This window comes from Trichomonas vaginalis, chromosome III, assembly GCF_026262505.1.
Source record: "Trichomonas vaginalis G3 chromosome III, whole genome shotgun sequence".
NCBI lineage: Eukaryota > Parabasalia > Trichomonadida > Trichomonadidae > Trichomonas > Trichomonas vaginalis.
The window spans coordinates 4,890,147-4,912,473 of NC_067205.1; the positions used below are offsets into that span (position 1 = coordinate 4,890,147).

Here is a 22,327-nt window from a genome sequence, read left to right on the forward strand (position 1 = left end):
AGAGAAGAGATGGAACACATCTTAACAAAGCATCAACTAAGGAAACCTGTGGATAAGTTTGAAGTTAAAGAAAGATACTATTTATGTTGTAAAGAAGTTGAAACAAATATCCTTTCACTAAGTATCTCAGTATCTTCTCTTAGTGTTGACGATTAGGTGGTCATGACTTTATTGATTGACCCCACGTTCACCAATTAGCGAACTTCATCAACTAAGGTAAGACATTAATATATACTGTAGTAATTAAAGTGTCAACATGGAGACACATATGTTTAAACATAAAGAGACTATGTACTGACTTCGTTATCTTTCAAGTTATTCTATGAGAGACTTTCAGTCCAATGATTGAACAGTCAGGAGGCAACAGAAGATTGGGGAAGAGTTATGGAACAAATACAAAGAGCTACCAACACCTCGGTTCATATATGGAAGTTCATATAGTCGCAGGAAAGACGGACTTTAAAGGAGAGTGTGCAAACTTCCCCACTTTTTGAGAGGGACGTTTTGCAAAATTTGTTCTTTCATCCAAGAAGATTATGGAAGATGATAGAATCTATACATGATATTATATAATGTATCTACATTGTGTCCATAACAAAATTATATTGCAGGCTTTTCATTCTGGGACTCCGAGCGAAGCGAAGGAGTCCCAGAATGAAAACCCTGCTTTTTTCAAATCAAAAAACTAACTTTCGCTTTCAGGTCAAATCAGCAAAGGCACTCCTATATAGATGTTAGATATATTATCAAACTGAAAAATGAAACTTTCCAGATCTGTTTATAAATATTATTTTGCAAAACGTCCCTCTCAAAAGTGGGAACGTTTTTGCAATTTTTCGAGTTTAAAGAAGTGAAGCAACAAAAGATGACATTATTTTTAAGAAGAAATAAATGGGTTTCGGCGATTATGTTAAAGCTGGATGGGGTAAAGTTAAAGAAAAAGGTAGCTGGATTGTTGAGAATCCTGGTCTTGCAGCTGGCGCATTAGCTCATGGTCTCAATTATATTGACCCAACGTTTCCGGTCAAGTCGGTGGATTAGTAGGTAGTCTTGGTGAAAGACTTTCAAAAGCTACATTATGGGTGAAGATACGTGCAATACGAAGAAACCTTAAGCATTCATAAAGCTCTTGGATTCATATTTGTATTATTTTGGCTGATATCTTATGAAACATGGTTCCAAAATGGAGAGTGGATGGCGAGGAATGGAATTTCAACCTATTGGGAAAAGAGGCCGCGAGATTACCAGAGATCAATAGTAATGAATTAAATCGTCACTTTTTATTTTTGACACGTAAAGTCGTCACTTTTTCTAAAACTGTTTTTTATCGTTTTTCGTATTACAACGCATAATTCTTTTGATAATAGTTATACGATAAAATTGGATTGGTGCATTGTAGAACCATTAGTCACTGGTATTTTATAGCTATTAATAATTAGATAATTGTTGGCAGTTTTTTTGCATAGTTTAATGATTTATATTGTATAGAAAGATTCAATCTATTCAATCAATTTATTTCTTGCTCGAATATCGTTGATTGCATACGAAAAATAAAGTAAATGGATATGATAACCTGCATTTAAATATTAATTTTTAAAAAGTTTTGCATCAAAGATCTTAGTTGATACAAAGAAACACATTATTTAAATATATATATAATTATTTTTTTAATGCATAGAAAAGAAGATTTATATTTTATACAGTTGAAGCTGATCCTTTTGTCCAGCGCTCCATTTCAGCTTTTTGAAGCCGGTTTAAAAAATGCTCTACAAACCTTACATCAAGATAAAGTTCCTCCTTAGGCTTTTGGTTGTGGAGGCTGAATTGGTGCATTGGCTGTAATTTTTTTCAGGAATTATTAAATTGAAATATTTTCTCAGGATGTAATTATTTGATCTTCTTTTAGAACAGTATTCCAGCGATTTTTAACGCAATTGTCGCTTCGTCCTTTTAAGTGAGAGGCAATTAGCGACGCAATTTTGTCCCATATTTCTTGACGTTTTGAACAATAAATCTGTCCTCTTCAATTGTCCATGGCCAAAAGAATTTTTTGGAGAAATATAGTTATGCCATCTGTCACGTAATTGCCTTTGGTGAAAATCCTGGCATTAGTTTGGCGACTCTTTCCAGCCATTGAATTCCCCATCTTTAACAATAACCTCAAGCTTTTTATCATCTTCGGATCCAAAGAGTCTGCGCCGTTTCAAGCCTGAGTACGTGGCTTCCATTTTTTCTATTTGAATGCCTTCTGAAATCATGAGGTCAATTCAATTTTTGATATTTATTTTAGCACTAAATTTAATATTTTTAAATAATATTTTTAGAGATAATTATATCTAATTGAAATGAAATTTTTCAGTAATGATATTTGATGCGAGGAAATAGGCATTTGAATATTTTTGTTCAATTGAAAACTAAAAATTCAAGATTTAAAAGTTTTCAAATATTGATTCCATATTGAATTTGAAAAATTTCTCAAAGATTAAAATGGAATAATGTAAAGGTCATCATCATAAACAATAATGAAGTGACTAATCTTCCTCGTTAGAACGTTTATTTCATTTCATAAGAAATTATTTCGGAGTTTTTATTTTCTGACCATTATTCATTACTAAATTTTTTCTCGCATCAAATTTCTCAATTTCAACTTTGTGAATATCATGGGTTTTTGACATTTATAATCTTTTCCATCGTTATTATTTTATTGCAACGTATTATTTTATCATTATTTTTTAAAAAAATTATTTTTTCTTAAGAATAGAATTTCAAAGTTTCGTTGAAATTTCATCAAAATTTAAGCTATCAAAAAATAATTTCTATCCTATATTGCCCATGTTTGTTCATCTATATTTATCCCATTATTTAATTGAGTTTTAAACAATTCATAAATTATTTCAATTTCCTTTACATAATCATTAATCTTCCATAAATTATGACCCAAATATTCATTTAAGCACGCTCTTATTGGGGAAACTCCGAGGAAAGAAGCAATATAGTATTTTTGATTGTGATTAACAATGAAATATTAAGCTATATGTACTTTATCATTTGTATTTTGCTAAATTACAAAAAAGCTTAAGCAGTCTATGATATAATAACATTATAGATTTTCCTTTTTTTTTAAATTCAATATTAAATTATTGATATCCATTAATCATTCCTATTCATTTTTGCAGTAGAGTATATCCTATATTTGCAATCAATCTTTTTATAGCTTACTTATAATTATTATCTCCTGATATATGATGAATTTTGCCACGTAAATATATTTTATTTGTCAAAATTATTTAATGAATATTTCTCTTTCATCTATAAGAATAAGCTGCCTTGTTGATCTCCATTTTTAACAAGATCAAGATTATCATCCCTCAAAATACAAAAATCTTCATTCAATCACTTCGCAAACTCAATTTTCAGAATTTCAGATTAAAAAAATGTAGTTTTTCAAAAATCAAAATTCAAAAACGGATTATCTAATGCAGTATATCTTGATTCTCATGATAAAACTTTAAGAATTTGGAATCAACAGATTGCAACTGAAAATACTGGAACATTTTTCGATTGTCATTTTGATAGAATTGATAGCCATGGCAAGAATGGTTCAGCTATTTATTCTACAGTTGGTTTAGATATCTCACACTGCATTTTTGCTACAATTCGCGGAAATTATGGAGCCGCAATCTATAATTTTGGCTTTCTTAGATTGAAATATTCTACATTTGCACGTTGCTCGCAAATAATGAAAGCTGATATCAGATCAATATCAGCTGTTATCAAAGCGTGATTATTTCAAACTGTGTCTTTTCTGAATCACATGCGGAACAAGCTCTTTGGCTTCATTTTTTTTATTTCTCATACGGAAGATGTGATATTTCTACTTGTAATGCTTCAAATACAATCGCGATTCATTGTGTTGGATTTGGACAAGTAACCACGCCTCATTTTATATGGATCATTCAAACATTAATCAAAACGACAAGTTGCTACAACGCTGCCTTAGTTGCTGAAGATACTCAAAAAATTTTTGTTGAATCAGCCAATTTTCATAAAGAATTTCCACAAATCGAATAACCCGAGTCAGCCTCAGCAATTCTCATTTCCAATCCCGCAGGAAACGGCTATGTCCAAGAATGCAACTTTTTGAGAATACTAACGAGCAAGGCTACATCATATACATGCAGCACCTCGAAATGATTGTTGAGAATTGTTTGTTCACAAAAGCAAAAAGAAAACAGGGAAGTTAATTTCCAATTAAAATTGTTAACAGTAAAATTAGGAATATGTGCTACACACAGACAGTAAGACCTAATGATGTATTCGGATAGTTTGAACCATCAGAAAATCTTATGCAGAAACAAAAATAAAGGTAGAAATGTCTCTAAATCACTTCAATTCTCAATTATGGCTAGTATTTTAGCAGTATTCATCAAGTACTTCTGGTCAAATTATGTAATGCATTATATTTTGAAGCCTTCAAAGCAGATTTTGTAATTTTATTTATTTATTATTTTGCGATTTTATTCTTATTTATTTGTATTTAACTTTTCTTGTCTTGCTGTTTTTTTTTTTAGCTAATTTGGTTTTAATTAAAGACGACGAAATCAATGTTAATATCTTATTTTTGTGTTTTGCTCTTTACCCACTGATATTTCAACTGTACATTCTGTTGCTATACTGATATGAGTAATTCAATAAAAACAATTCTGCGACATTATTTTTTTAGTAATATTTAAGCTGTATTTAAGTTTTGACTTAAAGAATTTATATTTTATGAGAAGCATTGAATGCTAAACTTGACTCGATCTACCAAACATTTGCTCAAAAATCTTTTGTAAAAGTAAAATTAAACCATGAAAGCGAACAGCATGATAAAACACATTTATCATTGGTAAAGCTGTTGTAAACAGAAATTCATCAAAAGTGACACCTCAGAAAAGCTAAAATATTGAATTTTTGGAACTTTTGATAGAGCACGTTTTTAAATATTAAATTAAAGTAAATGTAATATTTGTAAAGATTCTTTTTAATAAAAAAATAAAATTTTGAAAGAGAACACAAAATTCTCTGAAAAATAATATCACATAAACTCATATTATTTTCTAATATATAACTATTTTATATAAAAATCAAATTCAATGATCTTAAAAGCGAAGGATAAACCTCAAAATTTACGAATATAATGAGTGGGAATATAATGCTTATCTATCATAAAACCATATGAAATATCAATTTTTGCTTTACGCCTAATTTTTGACGACAATTAGCAAAAAATGTTAAATGTTAACACTCAGTCCATTTGAATATGAAAAATAAAATTGACTTTGATTAAATGTTTTTATATTATCATGCAATTCTTCTTGCGACCAAAGATTTGAATAAAATTTCAAAAAATAAGATAGCTTAAAAAATAATATACGGTAGTGTTTACTAATAGATGAATAGTATATAAATTCTATTAAAATGGATTTGATCCAAAATATATAAAATTTGATCATAAATAAATCGTTTTAAATTACTTCTTCATTTAAATTATAACAATTATTTTTGGTTTTATATTTTTTTGGATCAAATCCATTTTAATAGAATTTATATACTATTCATCTATTAGTAAACACTACCGTATATTATTTTTTAAGCTATCTTATTTTTTGAAGTTTTATTCAAATCTTTGGTCGCAAGAAGAATTGCATGATAAATAAAACATTTAATCAAAGTCAATTTTATTTTTCATATTCAAATGGACTGAGTGTTAACATTTAACATTTTTTGCTAATTGTCGTCAAAAATTAGGCGTAAAGCAAAAATTGATATTTCATATGGTTTTATGATAGATAAGCATTATATTCCCACTCATTATATTCGTAAATTTTGAGGTTTATCCTTCGCTTTTAAGATCATTGAATTTGATTTTTATATAAAATAGTTATATATTAGAAAATAATATGAGTTTATGTGATATTATTTTTCAGAAGATTTCATTCTATATGCCTATGAAAAGTACTCTCAAAACTAACTTTTCTTAATTATAATTAAATCTAGAATATTGTATTATGCTTAGTATTATTTTCATTTTTCTCATTCAATTTAGAATTTTACAAATGTCAAAAAATTGAGAGCTGTCACTTTTGATGAATTTCTGTTTATTACAAAAACAAAATTACATCCATTAACTTCAACATTGGTTCACCAAAATCTTGATTTTCCAATTGCCAAAATTTGATTGAACTGTCAAACGAGAAAAAATTTTAAGTAAATTTTACTACACGGACAAACTACAAAATAATTCATTTGAATGCCATAAAAATTTTCCTTTTCAAAAACTCACACAAAAAACCTTTGTCACCTTTTCTATACAAAATATGACCAAATTACTCTGAATTATTTTTATCAATGATTTTAAGTAGCGATATACCATACATTAACAGTAAATCATTTACTGACCTTTTATCGGTTGCACACATTCAGCAACAGATATATTCCCTAAAGAAATCTTCCTTACATGATCTTGAAAGAGAAATTAAAAATTTAATTTCAAAACCAATGAAGGTTAATCAATATTCAAGATGACTCTTGAATCTGTATCAAGAACACTGTTAGTTTACCATCTTATGCCGAGCTATTATCTTTTATATTATCAAAAATGGAACATTTATTTCAAAATCAACAGACTTAAAACATTATATTGTTCAGAAAATACTTTTAGATGCCGGAAAAACACCAGATGCCTATAAGTCATTAAGTTTAATTCAGCTTTTATATTATTTATCAAAAGATAAAGATATTTCATCAGAAACAATCCTTTCAATGTTTGTTAATTATACAAACAAGGCAAATTTACATTCCTAAGTTCATTATACTTCTTTGCCGTATTTTGCAAAGAATTACATGATTTTAACCAGCAGATTTACAGAAACATGTACAATATCCTTATCAGAGCAAAACAGAACAAAGCACTTCCAGCTATTCTTGATTCATTCGTTGAAAATTTCCAAATCTTCTCAACACAACGTTTTTCAAACAAGCTGATCGAAGCAATACTGAGCGACAATGTCGACGAATTTATCAGTGTTTGCTCAATGCCAGATTTTAACTTCATCATCGCCAGCTCCGTTTTATCTACTCTTTGCTCCAAAGCTTCCATGCCAGTCTCCATCGCTCATTGACCTCGTCGCTTTTGTTGGATCTGAAGGCTGCTTCAGGTATTTGATAAATAATGTTCAAAAGTCCAGCATAAACATTGATTCTCTTGCCAGATGTGCAGTTGCTAGCGGAATTCCAACAATTGTCCGCCTTTCGCAACAAATTGGCTGCAATGTTTTCCTCAATAATTGACGTGGCCGCCGAATACCACAGAGTACAACTGATTCAGTGGATGCTTGACTACAATCCAACAACGAAGTCCCTCTCCGATGCCTGCAACATCGCGGCTTCCACTGATGACATCGTATTCTATCAATTTTGATACAAGAGACAGGAATCAATGGAACTCCAGTTCATTTGGCCGCTAAGAACAAGTCATTTTACTGCTTGTCTCTGTTCAAGCTGTTCAACACAAAGTTTGACTCAATTGATTCAACGGGATCTACTCCATTACACTACGCAGTCCTCTCTAAAAGTAGGAGATGCGTGCAGTTGGTGAAGTATCTGATCTCTGATATCAATGCAACTGATTTTTGCCACTATTCAGCTCTAGATCTTGCAAAACTGAACAATTTGACTAAGATTGTCGAGCTTTTCAATGCACCTGCATAAGATTTATATTGTTTGTAATTCTATCTTTCTATCGAATAAATTTTTTGTAAAAGAAACTTCCTTTTTTTTTTATAATCCGTCTTGCAATGAATTAATTGTATAATGGAACAAATGGCCAAAGATATTTCATTTATTGATAACCAATCCTTTTTTTTGAAAGAAACAATTTATTGATTCCATTATTTAAAATCTTTTGGTATGAATTTCAATTGTAAAAAAAACTCTTTTTGAATTAAATATATACTATAAAAGAGTTTACTATCAAATCAGAAATAATTTGATGATGAACTTACAATTTCAGGCATAGCGATTGCCTTGCCTTCATAAATCTCATTCATTCCTTTGATGAGAATTTCATTTTGTTTCTGTCTTATCTGAAAGATAAAGAGCTGCAAGAAGATTGTTCCAATCCATGCAAACAGCCGAACTAATTTTGCACAGACTGTTCTGAAGGAGCCAGTCCATAATTTCGTTTTGACGATATTCAATTGCCGCTTCAAAGCCATCGCAAACTGATCTAGCGCATATTCTTACAATCTCATAATTGCCGCCTGCAATTGCAGAGTGCATTATTCTGTCAGTCACTGGAATATCTGATTGATAGAACAATTTGAAGCAATTGATTGATCCAAATATTGCTGCGAGTGACATGTATGTATTAACTCTTGGCAATCTAAACGGTTCAAGTGGAGAGGCTTCGATAAAATTGTTAATATTGAATCTTGAATCAACTTCAAAATCGAGTAAGGCGTCAAGATCATCTTTCTTGATAGCGGCAACAATGGAATTTGGTAACATCCTAGTGTTCTATACTCTTTAAATAGAGCCCAGTCATTTGCTTGATAATCACTAAGATGTTTAATTACTTTTTTGACCCATTGCTTTGGAATCATTATTGAGGTATCTATAAGACCAAACTCTGGGCGAAGTACATTGCAAAATCTGATCTCTTCTGCTCGAGAATGAGGTTCATTATGTCATTTTGACTATAAATTTGGTCATTATAAAGACAAAGTAAAAGATAGTATGATGACTCTCGGAAAATACGCCTTAAGAGTAATGGACGAAGCTGTTCTTTGTAATAACTTTCCGAGAAAAGATTCTGGCAGATTCTTGAAATCAAATGGAATCTATTCTGTCTGATTTGAGATAGTATAACTAATTCTTCGGCAAGCTTTTCCACAATTATTTTTGTTTTATACTGTTCAGATTCTAATATTATTCTACAAAACTTGTCAACACATTCATTTTTAACAAGTTTGATGAGTGAATTCTGTATGAATATTGTGGGTTGTAATGAATCTGGAATTGGTATCTCTTCTAAACAAGAAATATCCTGAAACATGATACTATTGTTACAATATCGTTTGGTATTCAAAATTTACACTGAAATAATCGTTCATTTCTCAAATTTGAAAGAATTGAGATTTAGCATCGTTTTATCGCAAATCAAGAATCATAATTAGGGAACACATTTGTTTAATATTTAGATTATTTTAAATTTGAATAGGTTTTGGAGAAATCATAATTTGATCTGAACGAATTAATAATTTGTTCAATAAGCATAATATTTTAATTAAAGTTTATTCAGAAAAAATATTGTTTTAATTCAAATTATGAAATCGAGATTTCATTCGTAGCAATTTAATTCAATAAACATATATATCTAAATTATCATGATTTTAGAGCTCCTGGTCAATTCAATTGAATTTGAATTAATCTGAATTGAATTTATAGAAACATCCATTGTTTAATAGAGGAACATTAAAAGTATTTAGAGCGAAAGCTTACAATTAATAATAGTAAATAGCATTTTGGACAAAATGAAAAATTTCAAAAAAATTGAATATCGAGATTATGTTATGATAAATTATGGGATTGTGAAAAAACAGCAAATATAGTTTAAAAAACACAAAAAACTGCTCTGCATATCATATGCCGAATTTTCAAGTCATTTTATTCAGACAATAAAATAAAAGTACATTTTAATAAATACAAGTTTAGTAAAAGAATTATTTCAAGTAAGCTTGTTTGGCCGAGCGGTCTAAGGCGCTAGTTTTAGGCACTAGTCCGAAAGGGCGTGGGTTCGAACCCCACAGCAAGCATTCCTTTTTATCTTTTTGAATGAAAAATATCAGAATAACATGTAAATAGCCATTTCCACAACACAGCTAATCTCAGCAGAGTTAATAATTCTAATCTTTTATTCGCTCCAACCTTATTTATATGTTCAAGTTTAATATTAAAAAAAGTAATACAAATTCAATATGAATGTGGATGTCAATCCTTCTAATATTGATATCAAAAATGGAATTCTAGGTCTGCTAAGATAAGGAATGTTTATATTAAACAAGTATATTGAAAAAAAGCAAAAACAAATGGATTTTTGCATATTGATTGGGGTACAGTGTACAAAAATTAGTAATAACATAAAAGTCCAACCAATGAAATATAGTGCCCATGCTCTCTATGATTATCTACTAGAGAAGTCTCTGTTAAACGAAAATATCTGAAGAATACAGTCGTTTCGAAACAATATTCGGCATAAATGCTAGTGTCATTTATTCTCCTTGACTGTGTTTCTTGGAAAAGTGTATAAAAAGTCATATTATCAATCGAAAATCCTAACTCATAAGAAGGAGGGTGTTTAGACCATGGGTATCCAGAAGTGCTAGTACCTCGGATTTTCATTCCTTTAATAAAATATTTATTTTTTAAATCAATAAATAAATAGTTGTTAGGTACAGTGTACATATACCACACATTACTATCATCGTATTCGCATAGCAATGGTAAACCTGTTTGATACCGATTTGTATTATCCATGAAGGAATAAAAGATTGATATTGATAAATACCAACGATATCTTTTTTAACTAAATCTCTGCCATGAATCGACCTAAGATGCTTGAATAGAGATTCAGAGCCGATTTGCTATTTATTCAAATTCAAATAAAATGTTAATTTTAAGGGGAAAAAAATTATAAATTTAGTGGTATAAATTTATAATTTCCCCTAATGTATGCAAAGCGATTTCCTTTTCATTGAAGAGATCCTTCTCTGTAAATTCGAGCTTCTCTCTGAGCCAGTCATTGACTTTGTAAGTTTCAACGACGTGGACATTTCCATCTTTATCAACTGTGCATGGGAGAGAGAAAACAACACCTGGCTTCAAACCATATTTGTTGTTTTCTGGGACTGGGATTCCCATGCTCAATACCTCTCCTGGTTTGGTTCCGAAAAGCCAAGCTTTCATATGCTGAATTGAAGCTTTTGTAGGAGATGCAGCACTACTGAAGCCTCTGTACTCAACAATATCCCAACCTCTGTGAGAAATGAACTTAAAGAATGTCTCTTCTCTATATTTTTCATCTAAAACATCTGTTACTTTTTGGATTTTTCCGTCTTTTTCGAAAGTTGCTTGTGTGAGATCAGCAACCATGGATTCACCATGATTACCCCATACAACAATGTCATGGAGATCTGTAACCTTGACACCAAGCTTTTCCGCGATTGCATGATAAGCTCTGTTTTGATCAAGAAGGGAAAGAGAGCTGAAGTTCTCTGGTTTCAAGTTCTTGGCATGTAAGAGTGCAATTTCTGCATTAGTGTTATCAGGGTTACCGATAACTAAAACTTTAACGGTAGGCTTTGCGTATTGCGAAAGCCATTCGCCAGTATTTTTGAAAATAATGGAGTTTGAACCAATTAAGTCGCTTCTGATTTGACCAGATTTCATAGGAACAGATGCAACGAGAAAAGCACAATCAATATCCTTGAAAGCCTGTTCGGGCTCAGTTGTAGCAACATAACCGGCTAAATGCGGGAATGCACAATCTTGTAATTCCATTGTAAGAGCTGTTAATCGATTTTGAGCAACAGGAATATCAAACAAATGCAAAATTACTGGTCTTTCACCATATAATTCACCACTTGCAATCCAATGAGAGAGGACATATCCTATCTGTCCTGCAGCACCTGTAATAAGTACACGAGCTGGTTCTACCATATAAAAATGCTTAAAAATTTTAAAGGCCAATTATAAATTGAAAATTGAGAAGTACCTTTTTCCTTTCAAAAAATATATTTCATCGACTTGTAATATTTTGTATTTTAGCTTAACATCAAAAGTACAGCAAATAAATAGTTTAGTTTTTGAGATATTCATTTTATTATACGTATTATTCAGAAAATTAAAAGAATTTGTGAGGGGAAACGGAGGAGATAATAAATATGTAAAGATGGATGAATAGACAATTTGAAAAAAAAAGCAATAATTTTGAGTTGTGTTTATCTCTTTATGTGATGCATATCTTCACGATCTGACAGCAGAAATCGAATCAGCGGAGCCAGAAGAATCAGATTACGTGTGGAAAATAGGTTTTGAACGCTTAGATAGGGCTAAAATGAGACTTTATGAGATGTGTTGTATAATTATAGTTTTTGCGATAATGTGTCATGAGATCAGAATATGAAGAGAGTAAATATGTATTATTGTCACAGGTTTATATGTGGGGATAGCTCGATAGAGTCTCTAAAAGAGATTAGTACGTGAGTAAGGCGATTTAATAAACAAAAGAAAGAAATAATTAAATTTTTTTTTAACTTCGAAAAGATTGTATGAAAGTGTCTTTGATTGTAAGATACATTTAGATCGACAAGAGTGCATTGTGCACTCTTGTCGGTCAAACTTCCGCATTCAAGTTATGAATGCGGAAGATTGTCTCATTCTGGGAGACATGCAGTGACAATGTCTCCCGGAATGAGACACTGCGACCGACAAGAGTGCATAATACACTCTTGTCGGTCAAACTTCCGCATTCAAGTTATGAATGCGGAAGATTGTCTCATTCTGGGAGACATGCAGTGACAATGTCTCCCGGAATGAGACATGCAGACCGACAAGAGTGCATAATACACTCTTGTCGGTCAAACTTCCTAATACAAAATTTGATTCCCTTATTATCTTCTTAACAAAACTTAAGATTTAATAAAATACATCATGAAAACATTCATTTACTACATTCACACTGTTATTCCTTTCTATAAATTAACTCATTTAATAGAATCTTGTTTTTATATCTTATTATTTTCTCATAATACTTATATTCCTCTATTTCCTCTTCCACATAAAATTTAATTTTGTAATGCTATCATATACACTTAATGTTTTAATTTTCAGATTTAAATTTAATCTTTATTTTCATCATCATTTATAATCTTGTTCCTATATAAAGTTATAATAAATTATCGTCAGATTCTAATATTTATGATTCTTACTACTCAATTCAATATAATTATGTTAGTCACTCATATTCAGGAGAATAATTTAAAAATCTATAGCTCATATTTTGATAGTTATATATTTAGATGATATATATTGCAATTCCGGTTTCAACACGATCAAATGCCAAACCAAGACAAAATATATATGAATTTTCAAAATATCGATTTACATTAGAATCTATATCTAATTTTATCAATACACAAGTAGGGAATGTTCAATACATCTTTGAGCAACGTGAATAGCACAATTTTATAGGATTATTTGTTGATTATATAAAATATAAGCCAAATCGAATCTGCTGTATAGTACTTTAGTTTATCATTGAATGTTAAATGTGTTTCAGATAAATATTTGAGTCAGATATCGCATTTTCTAATTTCAAAATTTATCTCATGAAGTTAGAATTTATTTGATCTAACATCATGTTAGTCAAACTAGAGTTCAATGGCGATTCTAAAATGGAACAAATGCTTGTTTTATCAAAATGTTAAAATATTAATCTAAAAAACTTAATATCTAACCAAACCATTCTAGAATTATTATATACAGGTATAGGCAATCTAAATGCACACGGAATTCGGAAAATTAAAAAGAATATTTATGAGATTATTAAATCTTATGTAATTCAATGAAAAGTAGATAATATGAATATCTATAGGCTATATATCAACATATGAATTTTTGGTTTGACCAATACTATACTAATGTGATCAAATTAATCTGATTTCTTAGATTTTCATTTGAAGCATTTGCAGTAGTAGGGGTACCTTTATATATTAACATATTAAAAAATTGCGCTCCGATTCGCAGTTTCTTGCAAATTCATTTCTCACAGAGGTTGGGATATTGTTGAGTACAGAGGCTTCAGTAGTGCTGCATCTCCTACAAAAGCTTCAATTCAGCATATGAAAGCTTGGCTTTTCGGAACCAAACCAGGAGAGGTATTGAGCATGGGAATCCCAGTCCCAGAAAACAACAAATATGGTTTGAAGCCAGGTGTTGTTTTCTCTCTCCCATGCACAGTTGATAAAGATGGAAATGTCCACGTCGTTGAAACTTACAAAGTCAATGACTGGCTCAGAGAGAAGCTCGAATTTACAGAGAAGGATCTCTTCAATGAAAAGGAAATCGCTTTGCATACATTAGGGGAAATTATAAATTTATACCACTAAATTTATAATTTTTTTCCCCTTAAAATTAACATTTTATTTGAATTTGAATAAATAGCAAATCGGCTCTGAATCTCTATTCAAGCATCTTAGGTCGATTCATGGCAGAGATTTAGTTAAAAAAGATATCGTTGGTATTTATCAATATCAATCTTTTATTCCTTCATGGGATAATACAAATCGGTATCAAACAGGTTTACCATTGCTATGCGAATACGATGATAGTAATGTGTGGTATATGTACACTGTACCTAACAACTATTTATTTATTGATTTAAAAAATAAATATTTTATTAAAGGAATGAAAATCCGAGGTACTAGCACTTCTGGATACCCATGGTCTAAACACCCTCCTTCTTATGAGTTAGGATTTTCGATTGATAATATGACTTTTTATACACTTTTCCAAGAAACACAGTCAAGGAGAATAAATGACACTAGCATTTATGCCGAATATTGTTTCGAAACGACTGTATTCTTCAGATATTTTCGTTTAACAGAGACTTCTCTAGTAGATAATCATAGAGAGCATGGACACTATATTTCATGGTTGGACTTTTATGTTATTACTAATTTTTGTACACTGTACCCCAATCAATATGCAAAAATCCATTTGTTTTTGCTTTTTTTCAATATACTTGTTTAATATAAACATTCCTTATCTTAGCAGACCTAGAATTCCATTTTTGATATCAATATTAGAAGGATTGACATCCACATTCATATTGAATTTGTATTACTTTATTTAATATTAAACTTGAACATATAAATAAGGTTGGAGCGAATAAAAGATTAGAATTATTAACTCTGCTGAGATTAGCTGTGTTGTGGAAATGGCTATTTACATGTTATTCTGATATTTTTCATTCAAAAAGATAAAAAGGAATGCTTGCTGTGGGGTTCGAACCCACGCCCTTTCGGACTAGTGCCTAAAACTAGCGCCTTAGACCGCTCGGCCAAACAAGCTTACTTGAAATAATTCTTTTACTAAACTTGTATTTATTAAAATGTACTTTTATTTTATTGTCTGAATAAAATGACTTGAAAATTCGGCATATGATATGCAGAGCAGTGTTTTTTGTGTTTTTAAACTATATTTGCTGTTTTTTCACAATCCCATAATTATCATAACATAATCTCGATATTCAATTTTTTTGAAATTTTTCATTTTGTCCAAAATGCTATTTACTATTATTAATTGTAAGCTTTCGCTCTAAATACTTTTAATGTTCCTCTATTAAACAATGGATGTTTCTATAAATTCAATTCAGATTAATTCAAATTCAATTGAATTGACCAGGAGCTCTAAAATCATGATAATTTAGATATATATGTTTATTGAATTAAATTGCTACGAATGAAATCTCGATTTCATAATTTGAATTAAAACAATATTTTTTTCTGAATAAACTTTAATCTAAAATATTATGCTTATTGAACAAATTATTAATTCGTTCAGATCAAATTATGATTTCTCCAAAACCTATTCAAATTTAAAATAATCTAAATATTAACCAAATGTGTTCCCTAATTATGATTCTTGATTTGCGATAAAACGATGCTAAATCTCAATTCTTTCAAATTTGAGAAATGAACGATTATTTCAGTGTAAATTTTGAATACCAAACGATATTGTAACAATAGTATCATGTTTCAGGATATTTCTTGTTTAGAAGAGATACCAATTCCAGATTCATTACAACCCACAATATTCATACAGAATTCACTCATCAAACTTGTTAAAAATGAATGTGTTGACAAGTTTTGTAGAATAATATTAGAATCTGAACAGTATAAAACAAAAATAATTGTGGAAAAGCTTGCCGAAGAATTAGTTATACTATCTCAAATCAGACAGAATAGATTCCATTTGATTTCAAGAATCTGCCAGAATCTTTTCTCGGAAAGTTATTACAAAGAACAGCTTCGTCCATTACTCTTAAGGCGTATTTTCCGAGAGTCATCATACTATCTTTTACTTTGTCTTTATAATGACCAAATTTATAGTCAAAATGACATAATGAACCTCATTCTCGAGCAGAAGAGATCAGATTTTGCAATGTACTTCGCCCCAGAGTTTGGTCTTATAGATACCTCAATAATGATTCCAAAGCAATGGGTCAAAAAAGTAATTAAACATCTTAGTGATTATCAAGCAAATGACTGGGCTCTATTTAAAGAGTATAGAACACTAGGATGGTTACCAAATTCCATTGTTGCCGCTATCAAGAAAGATGATCTTGACGCCTTACTCGATTTTGAAGTTGATTCAAGATTCAATATTAACAATTTTATCGAAGCCTCTCCACTTGAACCGTTTAGATTGCCAAGAGTTAATACATACATGTCACTCGCAGCAATATTTGGATCAATCAATTGCTTCAAATTGTTCTATCAATCAGATATTCCAGTGACTGACAGAATAATGCACTCTGCAATTGCAGGCGGCAATTATGAGATTGTAAGAATATGCGCTAGATCAGTTTGCGATGGCTTTGAAGCGGCAATTGAATATCGTCAAAACGAAATTATGGACTGGCTCCTTCAGAACAGTCTGTGCAAAATTAGTTCGGCTGTTTGCATGGATTGGAACAATCTTCTTGCAGCTCTTTATCTTTCAGATAAGACAGAAACAAATGAAATTCTCATCAAAGGAATGAATGAGATTTATGAAGGCAAGGCAATCGCTATGCCTGAAATTGTAAGTTCATCATCAAATTATTTCTGATTTGATAGTAAACTCTTTTATAGTATATATTTTAATTCAAAAAGAGTTTTTTTTACAATTGAAATTCATACCCAAAAGATTTTAAATAATGGAATCAATAAATTGTTTCTTTCAAAAAAAAGGATTGGTTATCAATAAATGAAATATCTTTGGCCATTTGTTCCATTATACAATTAATTCATTGCAAGACGGATTATAAAAAAAAAGGAAGTTTCTTTTACAAAAAATTTATTCCGATAGAAAGATAGAATTACAAACAATATAAATCTTATGCAGGTGCATTGAAAAGCTCGACAATCTTAGTCAAATTGTTCAGTTTTGCAAGATCTAGAGCTGAATAGTGGCAAAAATCAGTTGCATTGATATCAGAGATCAGATACTTCACCAACTGCACGCATCTCCTACTTTTAGAGAGGACTGCGTAGTGTAATGGAGTAGATCCCGTTGAATCAATTGAGTCAAACTTTGTGTTGAACAGCTTGAACAGAGACAAGCAGTAAAATGACTTGTTCTTAGCGGCCAAATGAACTGGAGTTCCATTGATTCCTGTCTCTTGTATCAAAATTGATAGAGATACGATGTCATCAGTGGAAGCCGCGATGTTGCAGGCATCGGAGAGGGACTTCGTTGTTGGATTGTAGTCAAGCATCCACTGAATCAGTTGTACTCTGTGGTATTCGGCGGCCACGTCAATTATTGAGGAAACATTGCAGCCAATTTGTTGCGAAAGGCGGACAATTGTTGGAATTCCGCTAGCAACTGCACATCTGGCAAGAGAATCAATGTTTATGCTGGACTTTTGAACATTATTTATCAAATACCTGAAGCAGCCTTCAGATCCAACAAAAGCGACGAGGTCAATGAGCGATGGAGACTGGCATGGAAGCTTTGGAGCAAAGAGTAGATAAAACGGAGCTGGCTGATTGAAGTTAAAATCTGGCATTGAGCAAACACTGATAAATTCGTCGACATTGTCGCTCAGTATTGCTTCGATCAGCTTGTTTGAGTGGATGAAATCGTTGTGTTGGAAGATTTGGAAATTTTCAACGAATGAATCAAGAATAGCTGGAAGTGCTTTGTTCTGTTTTGCTCTGATAAGGATATTGTACATGTTTCTGTAAATCTGCTGGTTAAAATCATGTAATTCTTTGCAAAATACGGCAAAGAAGTATAATGAACTTAGGAATGTAAATTTGCCTTGTTTGTATAATTTAACAAACATTGAAAGGATTGTTTCTGATGAAATATCTTTATCTTTTGATAAATAATATAAAAGCTGAATTAAACTTAATGACTTATAGGCATCTGGTGTTTTTCCGGCATCTAAAAGTATTTTCTGAACAATATAATGTTTTAAGTCTGTTGATTTTGAAATAAATGTTCCATTTTTGATAATAAAAGATAATAGCTCGGCATAAGATGGTAAACTAACAGTGTTCTTTGATACAGATTCAAGAGTCATCTTGAATATTGATTTAACCTTCATTGGTTTTGAAATTAAATTTTTAATTTCTCTTTCAAGATCATGTAAGGAAGATTTCTTTAGGGAATATATCTGTTGCTGAATGTGTGCAACCGATAAAAGGTCAGTAAATGATTTACTGTTAATGTATGGTATATCGCTACTTAAAATCATTGATAAAAATAATTCAGAGTAATTTGGTCATATTTTGTATAGAAAAGGTGACAAAGGTTTTTTGTGTGAGTTTTTGAAAAGGAAAATTTTTATGGCATTCAAATGAATTATTTTGTAGTTTGTCCGTGTAGTAAAATTTACTTAAAATTTTTTTCTCGTTTGACAGTTCAATCAAATTTTGGCAATTGGAAAATCAAGATTTTGGTGAACCAATGTTGAAGTTAATGGATGTAAATTTTGTTTGTTTTGTAATAAACAGAAATTCATCAAAAGTGACAGCTCTCAATTTTTTGACATTTGTAAATTCTAAATTGAATGAGAAAAATGAAATAATACTAAGCATAATACAATATTCTAGATTTAATTATAATTAGGAAAAAGTTAGTTTTGAGAGTACTTTTCATAGGCATATAGAATGAAATCTTCTGAAAAATAATATCACATAAACTCATATTATTTTCTAATATATAACTATTTTATATAAAAATCAAATTCAATGATCTTAAAAGCGAAGGATAAACCTCAAAATTTACGAATATAATGAGTGGGAATATAATGCTTATCTATCATAAAACCATATGAAATATCAATTTTTGCTTTACGCCTAATTTTTGACGACAATTAGCAAAAAATGTTAAATGTTAACACTCAGTCCATTTGAATATGAAAAATAAAATTGACTTTGATTAAATGTTTTTATTTATCATGCAATTCTTCTTGCGACCAAAGATTTGAATAAAACTTCAAAAAATAAGATAGCTTAAAAAATAATATACGGTAGTGTTTACTAATAGATGAATAGTATATAAATTCTATTAAAATGGATTTGATCCAAAAAAATATAAAACCAAAAATAATTGTTATAATTTAAATGAAGAAGTAATTTAAAACGATTTTATTTATGATCAAATTTTATATATTTTTTGGATCAAATCCATTTTAATAGAATTTATATACTATTCATCTATTAGTAAACACTACCGTATATTATTTTTTAAGCTATCTTTTTTTTGAAATTTTATTCAAATCTTTGGTCGCAAGAAGAATTGCATGATAAATAAAAACATTTAATCAAAGTCAATTTTATTTTTCATATTCAAATGGACTGAGTGTTAACATTTAACATTTTTTGCTAATTGTCGTCAAAAATTAGGCGTAAAGCAAAAATTGATATTTCATATGGTTTTATGATAGATAAGCATTATATTCCCACTCATTATATTCGTAAATTTTGAGGTTTATCCTTCGCTTTTAAGATCATTGAATTTGATTTTTATATAAAATAGTTATATATTAGAAAATAATATGAGTTTATGTGATATTATTTTTCAGAAGATTTTGTGTTCTTCTTCAAAATTTTATTTTTTTATTAAAAAGAATCTTTACAAAATATACATTTACTTTAATTAATATTTAAAAACGTGCTCTATCAAAAGTTCCAAAAATTCAATATTTTAGCTTTTCTGAGGTGTCACTTTTGATGAATTTCTGTTTACAACAGCTTTACCAATGATAAATGTGTTTTATCATGCTGTTCGCTTTCATGGTTTAATTTTACTTTTACAAAAGATTTTTGAGCAAATGTTGGTAGATCGAGTCAAGTTTAGCATTCAATGCTTCTCATAAAATATAAATTCTTTAAGTCAAAACTTAAATACAGCTTAAATATTACTAAAAAAATAATGTCGCAGAATTGTTTTTATTGAATTACTCATATCAGTATAGCAACAGAATGTACAGTTGAAATATCAGTGGGTAAAGAGCAAAACACAAAAATAAGATATTAACATTGATTTCGTCGTCTTTAATTAAAACCAAATTAGCTAAATAAAAAAACAGCAAGACAAGAAAAGTTAAATACAAATAAATAAGAATAAAATCGCAAAATAAATAAAATTACAAAATCTGCTTTGAAGGCTTCAAAATATAATGCATTACATAATTTGACCAGAAGTACTTGATGAATACTGCTAAAATACTAGCCATAATTGAGAATTGAAGTGATTTAGAGACATTTCTACCTTTATTTGGTTTCTGCATAAGATTTTCTGATGGTTCAACATATCCGAATACATCATTAGGTCTTACTGTCTGTGTGTAGCACATATTCCTAATTTTACTGTTAACAATTTTAATTTGGAAATTAACTTCCCTGTTTTCTTTTGCTTTCGTGAAACAACAATTCTCAACAATCATTTCGAGGTGCTGCATGTATATGATGTAGCCTTGCTCGTTAGTATTCTCCAAAAAGTTGCATTCTTGGACATAGCCGTTTCCTGCGGGATTGGAAATGAGAATTGCTGAGGCTGACTCGGGGTTATTCGATTTGTGGAAATTCTTTATGAAATTGGCTGATTCAACAAAAATTTTTTGAGTATCTTCAGCAACTAAGGCAGCGTTGTAGCAACTTGTCGTTTTGATAATGTTTGAATGATCCATATAAAATGAGGCGTGGTTTACTTGTCCAAATCCAACACAATGAATCGCGATTGTATTTGAAGCATTACAAGTAGAAAATATCACATCTCCGTATGAAGAAATAAAAAATGAAGCAAAGAGCTTGTCCGCATGTGATTCAGAAAAGACACAGTTTGAAATAATCACGCTTTGAGTAACAGCTGATATTGATCTGATATCAGCTTCATAATTTGCAGAGCAACGTGCAAATGTAGAATATTTCAATCTAAGAAAGCCAAAATTATAGATTGCGGCTCCATAATTTCCGCGAATTGTAGCAAAAATGCAGTGTGAGATATCTAAACCAACTGTAGAATAAATAGCTGAACCATTCTTGCCATGGCTATCAATTCTATCAAAATGACAATCGAAAAATGTTCCAGTATTTTCAGTTGCAATCTGTTGATTCCAAATTCTTAAAGTTTTATCATGAGAATCAAGATATACTGCATTAGATAATCCGTTTTTGAATTTTGATTTTTGAAAAACTACATTTTTTGAATCTGAAATTCTGAAAATTGAGTTTGCGAAGTGATTGAATGAAGATTTTTGTATTTTGAGGGATGATAATCTTGATCTTGTTAAAAATGGAGAATCAACAAGGCAGCTTATTCTTATAGATGAAAGAGAAATATTCATTAAATAATTTTGACAAATAAAATATATTTACGTGGCAAAATTCATCATATATCAGGAGATAATAATTATAAGTAAGCTATAAAAAGATTGATTGCAAATATAGGATATACTCTACTGCAAAAATGAATAGGAATGATTAATGGATATCAATAATTTAATATTGAATTTAAAAAAAAAGGAAAATCTATAATGTTATATATCATAGACTGCTTAAGCTTTTTGTAATTTAGCAAAATACAAATGAATAAAGTACATATAGCTTAATATTTCATGTTAATCACAATCAAAAATACTATATTGCTTCTTCCTCGGAGTTTCCCCAATAAGAGCGTGCTTAAAATGAATATTTGGGTCATAATTTATGGAAGATTAATGATTATGTAAAGGAAATTGAAATAATTTATGAATTGTTAAATAAACTCAATTAAATAATGGGATAAATATAGATGAACAAACATGGTCAATAGTAGGATAGAAATTATTTTTTGAATAGCTTAAATTTTGATGAAATTCAACGAAACTTTGAAATTCTATTCTTAAGAAAAAATAATTTTTTAAAAAATAATGATAAAATAATACGTTGCAATAAAATAATTAACGATGGAAAAAGATTATAAATGTCAAAACCCCATGATATTCACAAAAGTTGAAATTGAAAAT

At 30.0% G+C, this 22,327-nt stretch overlaps 7 protein-coding genes and 2 non-coding genes across 9 annotated transcripts, besides 5 other annotated features; 4 read left to right on the forward strand and 5 right to left on the reverse strand.

Annotated features, from left to right (window-relative positions):
• Positions 1-491: part of a mobile genetic element that runs on past the window's edge.
• Positions 492-4,895: 4,404 nt separating this feature from the next.
• Positions 4,896-4,933: a mobile genetic element.
• Positions 4,934-6,109: 1,176 nt separating this feature from the next.
• Positions 6,110-6,146: a mobile genetic element.
• A 483-nt stretch (positions 6,147-6,629) lies between these two features.
• Positions 6,630-7,786, forward strand: TVAGG3_0643460 (uncharacterized protein; the record flags this gene model as incomplete). The annotated part of the gene is made up of 1 exon (XM_051241361.1): positions 6,915-7,163. The coding sequence occupies one exon, from the start codon at positions 6,915-6,917 to the stop codon at positions 7,161-7,163; it is 249 nt and encodes an 82-aa protein (XP_051087948.1).
• Positions 7,787-8,106: 320 nt separating this feature from the next.
• Positions 8,107-8,550, reverse strand: TVAGG3_0643470 (protein ubiquitination; the record flags this gene model as incomplete). The annotated part of the gene is made up of 1 exon (XM_051241362.1): positions 8,107-8,550. One exon carries the CDS (start codon positions 8,548-8,550, stop codon positions 8,107-8,109), a length of 444 nt encoding a protein of 147 aa, XP_051087949.1.
• A 1,227-nt stretch (positions 8,551-9,777) lies between these two features.
• Positions 9,778-9,857, forward strand: TVAGG3_0643480. Its single transcript has one exon. It is a non-coding gene; the product is annotated as a tRNA-Leu (tRNA).
• A 229-nt stretch (positions 9,858-10,086) lies between these two features.
• Positions 10,087-11,776, reverse strand: TVAGG3_0643490 (malate dehydrogenase family; the record flags this gene model as incomplete). Its single annotated transcript, XM_001301349.1, has 1 exon — positions 10,741-11,760. The coding sequence occupies one exon, from the start codon at positions 11,758-11,760 to the stop codon at positions 10,741-10,743; it is 1,020 nt and encodes a 339-aa protein (XP_001301350.1).
• A 2,083-nt stretch (positions 11,777-13,859) lies between these two features.
• On the forward strand, positions 13,860-14,864 carry TVAGG3_0643500 (malate metabolic process; the record flags this gene model as incomplete). Its single annotated transcript, XM_051241363.1, has 1 exon — positions 13,944-14,210. The coding sequence occupies one exon, from the start codon at positions 13,944-13,946 to the stop codon at positions 14,208-14,210; it is 267 nt and encodes an 88-aa protein (XP_051087950.1).
• A 229-nt stretch (positions 14,865-15,093) lies between these two features.
• TVAGG3_0643510 lies at positions 15,094-15,173 on the reverse strand. Its single transcript has one exon. It is a non-coding gene; the product is annotated as a tRNA-Leu (tRNA).
• A 682-nt stretch (positions 15,174-15,855) lies between these two features.
• On the forward strand, positions 15,856-16,935 carry TVAGG3_0643520 (protein ubiquitination; the record flags this gene model as incomplete). Its single annotated transcript, XM_001301350.1, has 1 exon — positions 15,856-16,935. One exon carries the CDS (start codon positions 15,856-15,858, stop codon positions 16,933-16,935), a length of 1,080 nt encoding a protein of 359 aa, XP_001301351.1.
• A 211-nt stretch (positions 16,936-17,146) lies between these two features.
• Positions 17,147-18,580, reverse strand: TVAGG3_0643530 (Ankyrin repeat family; the record flags this gene model as incomplete). The annotated part of the gene is made up of 1 exon (XM_001301351.1): positions 17,204-18,571. One exon carries the CDS (start codon positions 18,569-18,571, stop codon positions 17,204-17,206), a length of 1,368 nt encoding a protein of 455 aa, XP_001301352.1.
• A 240-nt stretch (positions 18,581-18,820) lies between these two features.
• Positions 18,821-18,857: a mobile genetic element.
• Positions 18,858-20,033: 1,176 nt separating this feature from the next.
• Positions 20,034-20,071: a mobile genetic element.
• A 13-nt stretch (positions 20,072-20,084) lies between these two features.
• TVAGG3_0643560 (uncharacterized protein) lies at positions 20,085-21,657 on the reverse strand (the record flags this gene model as incomplete). The annotated part of the gene is made up of 1 exon (XM_051241364.1): positions 20,468-21,010. The coding sequence occupies one exon, from the start codon at positions 21,008-21,010 to the stop codon at positions 20,468-20,470; it is 543 nt and encodes a 180-aa protein (XP_051087951.1).
• Positions 21,658-22,327: the final 670 nt, after the last annotated feature.